Genomic DNA, 14,085 nt, shown 5'->3' with positions numbered 1-14,085 from the left:
CACCTGCCACGGATACATAACTACAATAGAATAACGGGAGCGATGTGTAACTTTCGAATAGGCATCGAAACAGCGGCCTTGCACTCCCTTTTCCTCCCCATCCCCCCCCCCCAAAAAAAAAAAAAAGATTACAATATGCATCTTCCCACATAGACCGGCCCGATCCGGTGACACCACCGAGAGATCCGTGAAGTTAAGGCTGGAAAGAGCTGCTACACCGAACCGCCTTACAGCCTGCCATGAAAATCACAGGTCCTGTCCAACAGTCCTTACACGCCTGAGAACACCTTTAAGCAACCCTTACGTCTTTTCACAACATTACTGCCCACAGCCAAGTCTGATATCTTCCAAACCTGCAGCCAGCCTGCTGCCAAAGGGCACAACACATCCACTAAGGAGTTCGTCATCTCTTTCAAAGTCTCTGGTAAGATTAAAGGGAAAAAAAAATAAAAAGAGCGAAGGCGGGCTGGTGCGAAGGAAGGAGCGTGTACACGGTTTTACGAGCCCAGATCGACCAGGTTAGATGACATGGGGTTGAGGATGGAGTCCTGCAAGCTGTGGTGGTGCATGGGGTCGGCGCTGGGCACGGGGATGGCGCTGGGGCCCTGGGGGTGGCCCAGGCCATGCAGGGGCTGTAGCCCGGGATTAGAACTGAGGAGTAGCGCGGGGCTGGAGGAGGTGTGATCCGGGGTCCCTGACGGCGTCTTCTCGTCCTCTGAGCTCCCCAAAACTGTCTTATTCCCGTTCATTGACGCCGAGAGCGGGTTGTGGCTGTTGGAGTTGGAATTCTCGTTGTTTTCCCTATAGGAAACATAAAAGAGGGAGTGAAGTCACGGTGTGGCCGCCGCTCCGGGGCACGCACCGCGGGGGGGGCGAGGAGCTGGTTCTTCGAGGCGGCCAGCGGGGGTGAATGCAGAACCAGTAGGTTTACAAACTCTGCAAACCTCCAAGGCCTCTTCATCTGGCACAAAGGTCTAAGGTCCACTGAGCTTGTAAACAGAGTCTCCCACTAGCCCAGCGGAAAGTGTCACTTTGCCAAAACGTCATTTTCTGCTTCCAAAGCGCCTGCACAGCGTGGGGAGGGAGGGTGGAGGAAAGGAAGAGGGGGAGGAAGATATTTTAAAAAAATTTCTTTTTTAACTTTAAAACTGTTCCCAGGGCCGAAGAGAAGTTCGACCGCGACTTCTCCTGGGAAGGCCAAAGCACGGCTTGCTGTAGACAGGATCGCCCTGTGCAGCAGCACAGCTCCGGAGGCTCTCATCAGACGGGAAAGGCTTTTCCTTAAGTAACTGGACGGGTATGTTTCCCCCCCGCCTGCAGCTTAAAGCTCAAAACATAGCCCAATATGGAAGATAAGGCAAGTAAACAGAGTTAACTCGCGTATTTCCCTGGTCCGCTCGGAAAACACTCCGCACGCCGTCTGCCATCCTTCCGTCCCTCCTCGGGTGGCGGAGGGCGCAGTCCCGGTAGCTTCTCGCCCGGCTCGGCGGCGACGGGACCCGGCACCACGGGTGCGCCTACCGACAGAGGCAGCCGGCTCAGCAAGGCAGGACATAATTTCAAAATTCATCACCGGGTCAATGCCGAGAAATCACTGGACGCTGGCCAAGCCCTTGCAGATTTATACATACATGCACAAATACATACATACACACCTACATACATACACACATACATACACACATACATACACACATACATACATATATACATATATACACACATATATATGTATGTATGGTTGTTTTTTCTTTCCGAAATGAAAATGGCAAGATGAGGTGGAGGCTGCCATCCCGTCAAGACTAACATGGTTTTTAGACTTAGCCCTCGTAGAAATACTTTAGACACAGCCCTGCCTGAAATACTGAAGGCATTGCCACTCTATTTAAAAACTTCTGCGGAAGCTTTGAAACACACTAGCTAGCAGAGGTGCCCTATCCTGCCGGATTTGGTGGCGAGCAGTGAAGCCATTGCGCTGACGGTTTTTCCTCAATAAGGGCTGCAGGATGTGGCTGGACACACTGTATGCCAAAAAAATAAAAATAGACAAGAAAGCTCTGTTTGAACCAGTTTGCTTGAGTGAATGGCATTCCCATGAAAGATCTGTTTTCTAACTCCTGGAGTGTAATATTATGTTGAGTATATTTTTCAATGTCAAAAATCTAATTTGTCTCTGGAGACCTCTAAAATTTGATTCCTCGGAAGAAAAAAAAAATGAAATATGTGTAACCTTAATTTCCTTTAGATATTTGAAGGTGAGTCCCCGCTATCAGCAATAAAAAGGATCTCTAACATCTCGTAAAACCAACACTTGCGGGGATTCGAAGGAAAATCAAAGCTCTAGCACCGTTTCGGGAAATATATGGAGCAAATCTGTACGGAGCCCTAACCTGCCGGGCTGCACAGCTGCGCGGCCGTGGTGCTGGCCAGTTCCAAAACACATTAGGCAGAAACGAAAAATAGAGGTCTCTTCTGAGGCACGGATCCACGGGAGATTTCTAATCTGTTAATTAACCGCGCAGGCCATACGCCCAGATCCGTATGGAGTGGGCAGTTCAGCGAACTAGTGAGGAGCCACCGTGAAGTTAGAGGACGGTTTTTGCTGCTTCGAACCGTCTTCCCTAAGGCACAGGGACTGCTGACGGAAAAGTCATCCCGAATACCCAAGGATTAACTTCTGCTAGGTAATGAATTGTTCCTTCAATCCATTTAACGAGAAAAAAACGGTTTCAGAATCACGCTTGGTCTAAGAATATACATCTATTAACATGCATTAATGAACACCTCGCTGGGTAGTGAATACAAACTGCAATTTAATGAGCGAGGTAAAGAGGTTGTTCCGGTCAGACTCTGTCTCGGTCTCCCGCCTCACACCAGGAGCCGACCTTAGAGGCAATTTTTGCTAACACCGTCCAGACCCACTCGTTCCAGGCTGCTCCCTCGTCTTTCCCTCTTTGTACCTCAAGGACACGCTCGGAGCTGTGCGGGCCGCGGAGCCTTCGCCCTCAGCGTCGCCGCTGCCGGGCTCTCCTCTCGCCGGGCCATGGTCCCGCACCGGCACCTCCGGCCCCGCAGCTCGAGTTGCGGCGGGGAGGACACGGCCGCTATGCTTAACCGGGAATCGTTGCCGGCCGTGGGAAGCACACCCGGCAAAAGGGGCTGCCCCAAGGCCGCTGCACTGTCTATGCGGGGAGTAGGGTCTTGGAGGGTAAGAAGTCTCGTCAGCCTCTCCCAGGGCTACTTTTGGCGGACAGATTCTATCTCCGAGCGCCCACCCCACTCACTTGTGCTTCTCCAGGACAAGCCGTTCCGCGGGCCTCCCCGCAGCCGGGGCCTGGGCAGAGGGGAAGGCGCGGGGCAAGCAGCGGGGTCGGGGAACCGCGGGCGCCGGGGGAGCCGTACCTTTCCTTGGCCTCGGCCGCGCGGTCCCGCTGCCGGCGGTTCTTGAACCAGTTGCTGACCTGGGTGGTGGTGAGGCCGGTGGCCTCGGCCAGCTCCCGCTTCTCGCGGGGGGACGGGTAGGGGTTGTGGGCGTACCACTCGCGGAGGACGCTGCGGCTCTTCTCCTTGAAGCAGTAGCTGGTCTCCTCGCCGTCCCAGATGGAGCGGGGCAGCGGGAACTTGCGGCGCACCCGGTACTTGCCCACCGCCCCTAGGGGTCGCCCCCGCAGCTTCTCCGCCTCGATGTAGTGCGCCTTCAACCAGAGTTGCTGGAGCTTGGGGTGATTGTGCGCCGAGAACTGGTGGCTCTCCAGGATCTTGTAGAGCTCGCGGAAGTTGCCCCGGTGGAAGGCCACCACCGCCTTGGCCTTCAGGACGCTCTCGTTCTTGTGGAGGTGCTCGCAGGCAGGGAGGGACCAGAGGAACCGCCCCAGCCGCTCGATGTTGCCGCCTTGCTGGAGCACCTCGCAGACGCAGGCCACTTGCTCTTGGGTGAAGCCAAAAGTCGGGAGCATCGACATGGTGAGTCTTGCCCCGCCGCGCACCCTACGTCCGCATAGAGGGGAGCGGCGTGGGGCGGCGGGCAGCCCTCGGCATGCGGGGCAGGCCCCGGGGCGGCGGCGCCCGGCGGGGCCCGGTCGGGCGTCACGGCCGGGCACGGGGGACCGCGGCCATCGGTAGCGCCCGGCCCCGGAGCGGCCGAGGGAGCCGGAGAAAAAAAGGCGAAGAGCGAAGAAAAAAGTCTCGGGAACCCGAGCGCGGACGGCTTCCCCCCCCGGCCGCCTCCTTTTTGTAAGTCCAAGTTGCGAGAGTAACTTTGTGCCTCTTTTGTCTCCTATCTGCAGCGCTCGCAGCGGCCGCGGCTCTCCCACCCCCACCCGCCTCGGCCGCCGGTTTGGGATCTCCCTGCTTCCCCCCCACCCCCCGCCGCAGCAAGATCCCACATAATATAGTGGTAAAGCCCTGCTCCCTCGCTCCTCTCCCTCTCGGAGTTTTTCCCCCCTTTCTTTTTCTCTCTCTCCCCCTTTTTTTTTAATAATATTATTCTAAGCTGGCATGAAAAGTGATTATCCGCGCTGTGATTGGTCCGGTTATCTGACCCGGGGACTGCCAGGAGAAGACAATAGTTTTAGTCAAATTATTTGCCATGGTGACGCTGTCAATCAGGGGTAACCCGATCTGTTTTGAAGTGGCTCCCCGGCTGGGTTGACAGATTGCTCAGATCCACTCAGAGGCGGCCCTGCGAGCTGAGATATTAGCTAGCGAGGGAGATATTTCCGCCGTGATTGACGCTGCAGGCGCCCATCGGGGGAGAGAGGCAGCGCCGGAGCGCAGAGCCCGGGCCCCTGCCTCTTGCCGCAGGGCGCTGCGGCGCGGCGGGACGGAGCCGCCGCCCCGTCCGGGCCCCGCAGCCCCATCCCAGCCGCGCCGTTCCTGGCCCCGGGCTAAGTCGTTCCTGGCACCCGCAGCTGCCATGGGGAGAAAACCCCTAATCCAGCCGTTGTTGAAAGTTTCTTTCTAAAAACGTTAGCTTGATCCCCTTCCCCAGTGCCCAGTAACAACTGTCGGAGAGTTTTGTAGAGAAGCGGTCTCTCATGTACAATACAGACCCTCTTCGTGACTTTGGATCCCATTACACGCTGATCGTACCTGCCCAGGAGCCAGGAGGAGGCATGACGGTACAGGACCGGGGAAGGATTGCCTCTCCATTAATCGCCGGCTGTGCTCCACCACGCTCCGGTGCGCAGGGCGCTGGCATTTTTGATCACTGGACGTCGGGCATTTATTTCTGCTTGATTGCCAGGAGCGTGTCGGGGTGTTTCATCCAGGAGAGGGACACGTGTAAAAGTCAGAGTCACTTTGCGTGATTAAGTGGACATTTATCACCCACGCGTGCCCAATACACACTGCATTTTTAGCTTACTGACTGTGCGGGTCAGGGACTCGTGTCCTTTCCCGTCCCTTTCGCTCTATACAAAGTAAAAGGTGAGCTAGGGAGACTGTGCAAGCTGGAAGGTCGGAAGAGGATGAGTGGGTGAAATGAGCGAGAGAAGGGTGGTGCGGTGCCTCGGCGGGAGCGGCGCCGAGGCTGCGCAGGCGGACGGGACGGCTGGAGCGGCGGCGGGCGCCGCGGCTCGCCCAGGTGGAGGACTTCGGAAGGAGCCTCCTGGCCCCAAAATATGGGCAGTTTCCGTGGCCTCTAATGTTACTCTTTATGCGGAGAAATAATAATGAATCCCACAAGCTCTTTCTAAGCCATTTGCAGCCCTGACAGGAGAGGTCTCTGCAATTGTGGGTTCCTGCCACAGTACCTTTTTAGCCGCCCCGACGCGTCAGGGATTTAGCGAAGCCACAAGAGACCAAGCTGCGGCTCCCCGTCTCGTAGCCTGACCCTCCGCGGCCGATGGATGGAGCCTCCGTGCCGGCCCGGGAGGGGGTAGCGGCCGTCCCCAGGGGAAGGCGAGGCCGGGGCAGCCGCGCGCAGCCGTGAGGCTCCCGGCGGCGGCGACTCCGGGCGAGGAGCCGCACCAGGGCTGCGGGCAGGCGAAATGCGGCCGGGGAGGGAGGCAGGAGGAGGAAAGTGGGGGCAGCGGATCAGCCCGCGTCCGGTTCCCGGCACGTCCGGACGGCTGTGCATATCCGCCGCGTACGTCTGTGTTTTCTCGAGTGCACCCCGCTTTGGAAGCTGCACGTCCTCCTACCTGTCCGAGTTTTACCGAGTGCTGCCATAAAGGAGCAGTGGCAAGCGGGCGCCTACCGCCCTGGATCGCCCGGGGACGCAAGATAGAGTCTTCCTTTTCAGGGCAAGAGAGAGAGAGCTGAAATTCGTTTAAAACAAATTCGAGGATGTTGGTGATGGGTCGGTAAAACCCCCTTACATGATTCTTCCTCCCCGCCTTTACAATACGAGCCCTCGGCCGCTTACTGCCTTGATGCCGGCCGACTTCTGCAAGATTCAAACTGTGCTTGTTTGTAAACGAAAGCATCCCAGTCTCAGCGCTTCCTAGCCAACCTAAGCGGCAGGAGAGCTCGCAGCTGCAGCTGTGGCGGACTGTCACGGGACGGGAGAACCGATCCACTGCAAAAGTTACTCTGAGCAGAAACGGCGAGAGAAGCCCAAATGCCCTCTTCTACCCCCGACCTCCACGCACACACCGTGTGCCTTTCGCACAGGAGAACATAGCGCCGATCCTCTCCCTCCCGCAATGGTGACCGTGGCAAAAAAGAAAAGCACTAGCGAGGTCTGAGCTGTTCCTCCTGCCTCCCCGCTACCCCGCTCGGTCGCCCCACGTTTATTAGGGATGTACCTGACTCATCTTCCTCTCCTTCCATCTCATAACCACAGCGGTTGAATATGAACGGGAGCAGCTGTTCGCCCTAGCCGGAAAGATGTCAAAACCTGTTGCATGGACTTAGATCTGAGAAAATATCTTCTTAGCACCCTAAAATGTGAGTACACTAGCCCATCCGTGGTCGCTTTCACTTTAGGCTGCCTTAGCCAGGCTGCAGCTTGCATGTAACGCTAGTTCACTTCCTAGAACACTGGGCAGAGGCAGGGCTAGCCCCTATATCAGCTTGCGTCCCAAAGCAATTGCAAATTAGGGACATCTGGATCTGAATTCTGTGTAACTACTTCTAGCTTTCAGGAAAGAAAAAAAAATCTTCCTATATACGCTAGAAGAGAGAGCAGATACTGGCTGCAAAGCCACAGCACGGAGCTAGTCAAGTTGCAGTGACTTGCGGGAGAATCAGACGAACGGGCGAGGACTGTGTTTTGTTTTGTTTTGTCTTTTTTTGCATTTGCAAAAGAGCTCGTTCACTGAAATTATATTTCAGAGTAGGAGGAGTGAGTCGCCTGCTAACGTTTGCCCCTAGTCCGACGCGAATATTTTGCCTGGCCGCTGTCGGGTGTCTCCACTCAGTCGCAGTGAAAGGTTTTATCTGGGCTGAGCGAAACTTGCGCCTGTCTTCGCTGCCTCCCGGAGGAGCCCGGCGTTTCATCCCGTCCCCGGGGGTGACTTTGCTGAGCGCCCACTCGGGAAGCGCCTCACTCCCCCGCGCAGCCACTGCCGCGCACAAAACAGCGTGCGAGATCGTCAGCGTCAACACAATCATTGCGAAATAGGAATGAAATTAAAAGTTGTTTTTTATCGTAATACTCCTTTTATTAAGCGGGGCACAAACTTTGTGGGGGAAGGGAAGACGGTCGTGTCGCTTCCTGGGAGCCTTTCCATTACACGTAAGGGATTCGTGTCCACGAGTGAGTGCCAAGATAGCGTTGCGGTTATCTGCACATCCTCCTCTAGACTGTGCCTCGATCGTCTCCTTGCAGACAGCAGCCTGTGTGGGAGGCTGCAGGCCCTCAACGTTCCCATTAAAGACAGGAACAGATTCACCCAAACTCCTTCCCTGCATCTTTCCGCAAGTCCCCACGACCGCTCCCTCTGCAGACCCCCTTCCATTACAGAGAGCTGAGCCGTTTTACAGGAGCTCAAACGCCACTCGCTGGACTCGGGGAAAGTCGGAGAGGCGGGAGGCAGAGGGATCGCTCCCTACCTCCCCGCACCCACTCGCACAAGGCAGAGGACACGCACGCTCCTGACAGCCGGCCTCGGGAAGGGCAGCGAGATGGAGGCTCCCCGAGGGGCGCACAAATTAGAACTCCCGCAATCTTCACATGCCAAAAAGCAACACATCTTCCCCGCAGATGTCCACTACCGTGGCAAGGACTGTAGGGAGAGCAAGAAAACGGCAAACAACTCCAATTTTTCGTTTCTTTATTTCCTTTTTTTTTTGTTTCCTTTTGGCGGGAGGGCAATATACTTTCTCCTTAAAATCAGTGGGCATTGAAGTGGGTGACAGTCTGCCGCAACTAACCTGCTATTCCTACTAGCTTTTAAAATTAATCATAGCGACCTTTGCCAGGATCCTAGGCCTACCTGCCCCCTAACCCTGGGGGTGCTCAGCGGTTTTCCCGGGGCACCCCGGACACATACGTTTCTCCCTGGTGGGACCCGGCCCCTTCAGGTGGTCAAAGCTCGCCGGGGATTCACGGAGACGTTTCGCAATCCGGAACCACGGGTTGTTTTCTCCCTTCCGTTATTTATTCACACATGTATTTATTTTTTGCGTTTTGTTTAAAACCCGGGTCTATCCCATCACAGATGGCACTAAGATCCTGTCCCGACTGCAAATGAAAACACGACGGAAGATCTCTGCGGGTAACCAAATTAAGGCAAACAACAATAGCTTGTTGTTCCGTGATTTGGGGCGAAAGGAATAATTCAAAGCTTTTGCTGCGCGCAATGCGCCGTTCCTCAAGGGGACCAGCCAAGGATTTCAGATATGTAGCGGGTAACTCGATTATGCTAACAAACTTCGGTTGAAAGAAAACGTTGTTGGGCTGCAGGGTGGGGGAGCGGGGTGCTTTGGGCGGGGCGGGTGGGAGACCCCGGGCGTCGGCGGGAGGGGACCCTCTGTCCCAAGGAGCGGTCCCGCTTCCCCCACCCGCAGCTCCGCCTGTCCCCTCCAGCCCGGAGCCATTTCCCTGCCGACTGGACCTGAGATGCTCGAATAATATTTTGGAAAAAGCTGTAATAATTAGGGGATGGTGGCCTGATGCGACGTAACTGTCCTAATCGGCCTCGGTGAACCTTTCCACCTCCTCCTCCCGGCCGCTCCCCGGTGAAATGGGACTCCGGGGGCGGCACTGTGTCCTCAGCTCAAGGCACTGTAACCTCCCGCGCTCCCCAAGAAACAGGATAGCCCCCCAACCGGCTAATGCGGCACGTCCCGATTAGCTTTATATTATCGCTTCTCTGTCTCGGGCGGGGTTGAGTTTTCACTCACTTCTCCTAACAGCACCCTCCTGACTGCTGTCCCCAGCATTGATATTTATTTGGGGTGTCTCCCCTCCACGTTCCAAGCCAGGCTCAGATCCCGCGGAGGGGACAGGCGTCTGGAGGGCGGAGGGGGGGACCGGGGCTAGTGCCCACCCGGTCCCCGCGCTGCGGAGACGGACTCAGATGCTCTGCGGCACAAGGGGACTCGCTCAGCAGTCATCATACAGCTTACAGACAAGACAACAACAACAACAAAAGGCACATATGGTTAAAATAAGGAGTGCGAGCGCTTTCTGCCTTAGGGGATTTGCAATAACTAGCCAGAAACGCAGGGCATTGAATCTAAACTTCTGGTGGGCTTCTGAGGGATTGACAACTTAAATCGCACTACAAGCTTCAATTTGACAATATTTGTAAACTTCTTGTTTCCAGGGATCTTCTTGATCAGAGATAGACCAGGTTGGTATGAGCTCGAGCCACGAAGGTCTCTTTTTTTTTTTCCCTCCTCCTTTCCCCTCTTCCGAGTTGATGAATAGCGATCAGGTTTCTTTTAATGGCTGCCCCCTATTCTCACAACCTCCCACAACTAACCCAAGAGCCTGTTTCCTCGACCTCGGTTAATTCCGCTGATTATTCCAAGATGATGAGGAAAGCACGAAGATTGTTCACTGTTCCTACCGATTCAAGGCATTTTTGTTACCATCTCCATCCCTGGCTCACGGCGATTTGACTGGGGAGTATTTTTAGGAACAGGCTGCCCTCTCTTCCCTCCTGCCCTCCCTCCCCAGGCAGCTGGCAGCTCCGGGGTCTCGGCCGTACTCCTGCCGCTCCGTGGGTGCGCGATCCCCGGCCCTGGGGTGGGAGCCAAGCACGGGCACCCTTTGCACATCGTCCTGGGGTGTCTCAGGGCGAGGGCATGAGCAGCATTTCGGTGCCGCTCAGGTGACGGTGGCGCCGGTGAGCTCTGTGCACCCCGCGGCGCTGGGACCCCACGATCCCGCGGGGGCCGTGGGGCGCGTTGCTTAAAAGGGGGACAAACCTCCGGCCCCCTCCTGCAGCGCCAGCGAGAATTTGGGCTTTCGCCTAGGAACCAAAGCAGCTTCCCCGGTCGCGGACTGGGCTGAGGCCGGGCCCACGGGGCCGCAGGGGGAGATCCACTCCGCGAAATCTCACTAGAGGGCTCTAATACTCAGCTCCGGTCGCTGCTGAGGGAAAACAAGGCTTCATCCTTAATATCCTTCAGTGTTCCCGATAGATTCCGCCTGCTGAAGCCTCCCCCAGTACTGTCAAGGTGGCTCACGTAGGTTGTCACCATGACAAGAAGTCCTTTGTCTCCTTAATAATAAAAAACCTCCTGCCTTGCTCTACCTGCAAGTGGTGGTGCATCTTCCTGGTATTTAATGGTACAAGAGGATTTTGGGGGTCCCCACCCTCTTCTGTAGCCAGCCCATGGTTACAGAAGGAAATGCAGCCCCTAAAACAACCAAAGCTCCCATTTAATGGTGGGCCCCAGACACAGGTGTCCTTGTCAAGATTCTGGGAGCAAGCACTATTTATGGGTACTTAGATTTTTTTTTTAATTATTATTATTTTTTAAAAAATTATTATTTCCCCTTTTTTTTCCCCTTCAATATAGAAAGAGCTTGTGTAAATTCTTCCACGGCCTGTGGAGTGTAGTATGCCCATAAACACATCCCTCATTTACATTCTGCAAGACTGGGGTGAGCTGAAATGCAATGGGGTGTTAGCAAATAATACACAGATAGATACTGGTGTCGGACAACACTGTCTGACTTAAATTGAACCTGTTTTCGTTTCGGATTTTTTTTTTTTATTATTTATAAACAATTTCTATAATTTGCTATGGGGAATAAATAATAAACAAACAAGAGTTTATCAGTTGAAAACAAACCAATTACTGGTTATAAGAGAAACTTCATAAAATTTCAGAATGCACTCAGTTTGTTTTAGCTCCCAATAAAGGTTGCAATAAATAAGTAATTTGCCTTACTTGCTGAAATTAAGCAGTACAACTTAGTTTGTTTGTTATGTCTTGCAATTATCTCAGAAGCCTTGCATACAGCTCAAAACTACAGGAAAAGCTTTGTGGAAAGCTAGATACTTTGGGTACATTAACATCACTTTAAAGCTGATCAACTTTCCAGTGGAAAATTTGCTATTTCTGAACTTGTGACAAAGTTCTGTATTTTCATATATAGATTGTTTCAATATCCTTTTTCCTGGATTAATTCTGTCTCTGTACTTTCTTGTCTTCTCCCCTTCCTTTCATAGGTTCTCGAATCAGCTCAAATACACCATGAACCTTTTACTTCCTAGAAAAAAACACACACAATTCACATAATTTAAAGAGACATTGTATCCCCCCCCCCCGCCTTTTTTATTTTATAATTTTGTCATCACTTTTATCCTCCTTAGAAAGAAGGACTTTATGACTCAACTAAGATTGACTTCGCTGCTTATTTATGATGCAGAGAAGACGAGTGCAGTGAACACTGCATTGGTTTCAGTCAGTTATGCCCCTCCAGTAGGAAAGATTAAGGCTACTATTTCCTCCAACAGCTTAGTTGTGTGCATGGTAGGGTGCATAAGAGCACGTTGTATCCACTGGAAGGAGATTCCAATGGCAGCAAACACTACCACTCATCATGCAAAGGAGCGGGCATGAGCTCAGGCACCCCATTTGGCTGCTGGCATGTTCCCAGGCACAGCTTTAGCCATGGTCTGTGTAAGACAGAGTTTGGGGGTGCCATGCACACCAGGGGTCACTCCCAAGGTGCAGTCTGCACTAAATGACACTTGGTTTACTTCCCTCCTGTCCTCCAACACTCTCCCAGAAGTTTTTGCAGTCCCAGGAACCCTTCCATACCCTTGGTCCATATTCTCCTTTGGCTTCATGCTACGCAAGTATCATTTGAACAATTTACAGTGCATGCCTTACGTTATCTCTGATACTCAGAATTGAAATCCCATAGGAAATAATTTTTTTTTTTGAATGACAGGGTCACCCCTTGGGACCCAAAGACCCAGTGACAAATGTCACTTAGCCTCAGGCCAGAGAAGTGTTCCCAGCCTTGTTTTTCTTAGCAATAGGGACATCATTAAAACATCTCTGCAAGATGGGACTGAACTTCTCATCTTCTTGAGACTCACTACTTCTTTTATCTAACAGAGTTTAATCAATGCTTAAGTATTTTCCAGTTGTTTCATTCTCCCCATAAATTGTAGAGGAAGCCCAAATACTAGACATAAGGCTGAAGATTTCACTGAGTGAGCTGTAAAAGCACAGGATTCTTGTGTAATTACCTCTCAATATTTGTGTATCTGCTGCAGCCAGAAAATAATCAGGAAATCACTTGTCGAACTGTGTGTACACATACACATGCGTGTATGTACATATATATATACACACCTGTATTTATATATGTCTAGCTGTTTTAATTAACTTCTGTTTGGTTTTACTTCATGGAAAAACAGATAATAATTTCTTTGAACCTAAGCCCTTTCTTAAAGAGTAGGATAGCCACATTGGATTAATATAATTTGGTAAATATTTCCTTAATTATGAGGTCTTCTTCACTTCAGTCACATAAAAGAGGTGGTGGGAGAAAGGAAGAGAGCATGAGATAAACTGGAAAAAGCCCAGGAAGAATTTTACAGAACAAAATATTTTTTTTTCTTTTTTTTTTTTTTCTTTTTTTTTTTCCGATCAATATTCTGAAACAAACACAGTTGTGGGTGAGGGTGATATGTTCATGTTTATTTTCAAGTGGAAGGAGGTTGGCAGCAGCATTTGGCATGCACTGAGGTCTGGGAACTGGGCCTTACAGTCATCAAAAAGAAGTGAGCTTCAGCTTCCAAGAAGAGAAGAAAGTAAAGAGGTATAATTGGGTGAGTTACATGAGTTATGATGTGGAAGCTATAGTGTAATGAGCATGTTTAATGCACATAAGGGAAGGAAAAGTACTTGGTGCCAAATTGGATGCCAGACTTCTGGCTGGCAGAGGTGAGTGAGCAATATGAATTCAGCAAGGAGAGTCCTGTGTCTGAAGATGGTTCTCTTAATCCATCAAAGTGTTCTTTGAGACATTTGAATACAGAGGACAGAAATGGGGACATTAATTGAAAGGATCAAGGCAAGAAGAATGAACAAAGACTGTAAAACAAAAGAACCACACACAATCCCAGCAACATCCCAGACGAGGCTGTAGATATCACAAATGATCCTGGGATTGCTGGAGGCCAGGCCAGGCTGACTGCAGTGATTTCTGGTTTTAAATAAGATGAAGTCTTCAGCTAGGTGAGAGACTCTTACAGGGATGGGAGAGGATGAATTTGGTCCATAAGAAAGAGAGTGCCTGTGGTCACCTCAAAATCCCTTGTGGCCTGGGGTCACAGGCAGAGAATACGGAGCCAGGAGCTCTTTTCATTTTCACACACGCATTTTCAAAGGCGATAGCCATGTTTTTTTCCTCCAGCTGAAGAAGGTCCAGAAAATCTGTATTGAATCAAAAATCTGTAGTCGACTCCAACTTGGGGAATGACCCTATGAGAGAGCAGTGTATGGGAAAGGGACCTGGGGGTCCTGATGGACAGCAGGATGACCATGAGCCAGCACTGTGCCCTTGTGGCCAAGAAGGCCAATGGCATCCTGGGGTGTATTAGAAGGGGGATGGTTAGTAGGTTGAGAGAGGTTCTCCTCCCTCTGTACTCTGCCCTGGTGAGACCGCACCTGGAATATTGTGTCCAGTTCTGGGCCCCTCAGTTCTAGAAGGACAGGGAA

At 52.2% G+C, this 14,085-nt stretch overlaps 1 protein-coding gene across 1 annotated transcript; it reads right to left on the bottom strand.

Annotated features, from left to right (window-relative positions):
- Positions 1–497: 497 nt before the first annotated feature.
- Positions 498–3,962, bottom strand: SIX2 (SIX homeobox 2; the record flags this gene model as incomplete). Its single annotated transcript, XM_080342212.1, has 2 exons — positions 498–801; positions 3,403–3,962. The coding sequence occupies 2 exons, from the start codon at positions 3,960–3,962 to the stop codon at positions 498–500; spliced, it is 864 nt and encodes a 287-aa protein (XP_080198338.1).
- Between the last annotated feature and the right edge of the window lie 10,123 nt (positions 3,963–14,085).

This window comes from Nesoenas mayeri (assembly GCF_963082525.1).
Source record: "Nesoenas mayeri genome assembly, chromosome: 3".
NCBI lineage: Eukaryota > Metazoa > Chordata > Aves > Columbiformes > Columbidae > Nesoenas > Nesoenas mayeri.
Note: the sequence above shows the minus strand (reverse complement) of the source record. Positions and strands in the feature narration are given on the sequence as shown.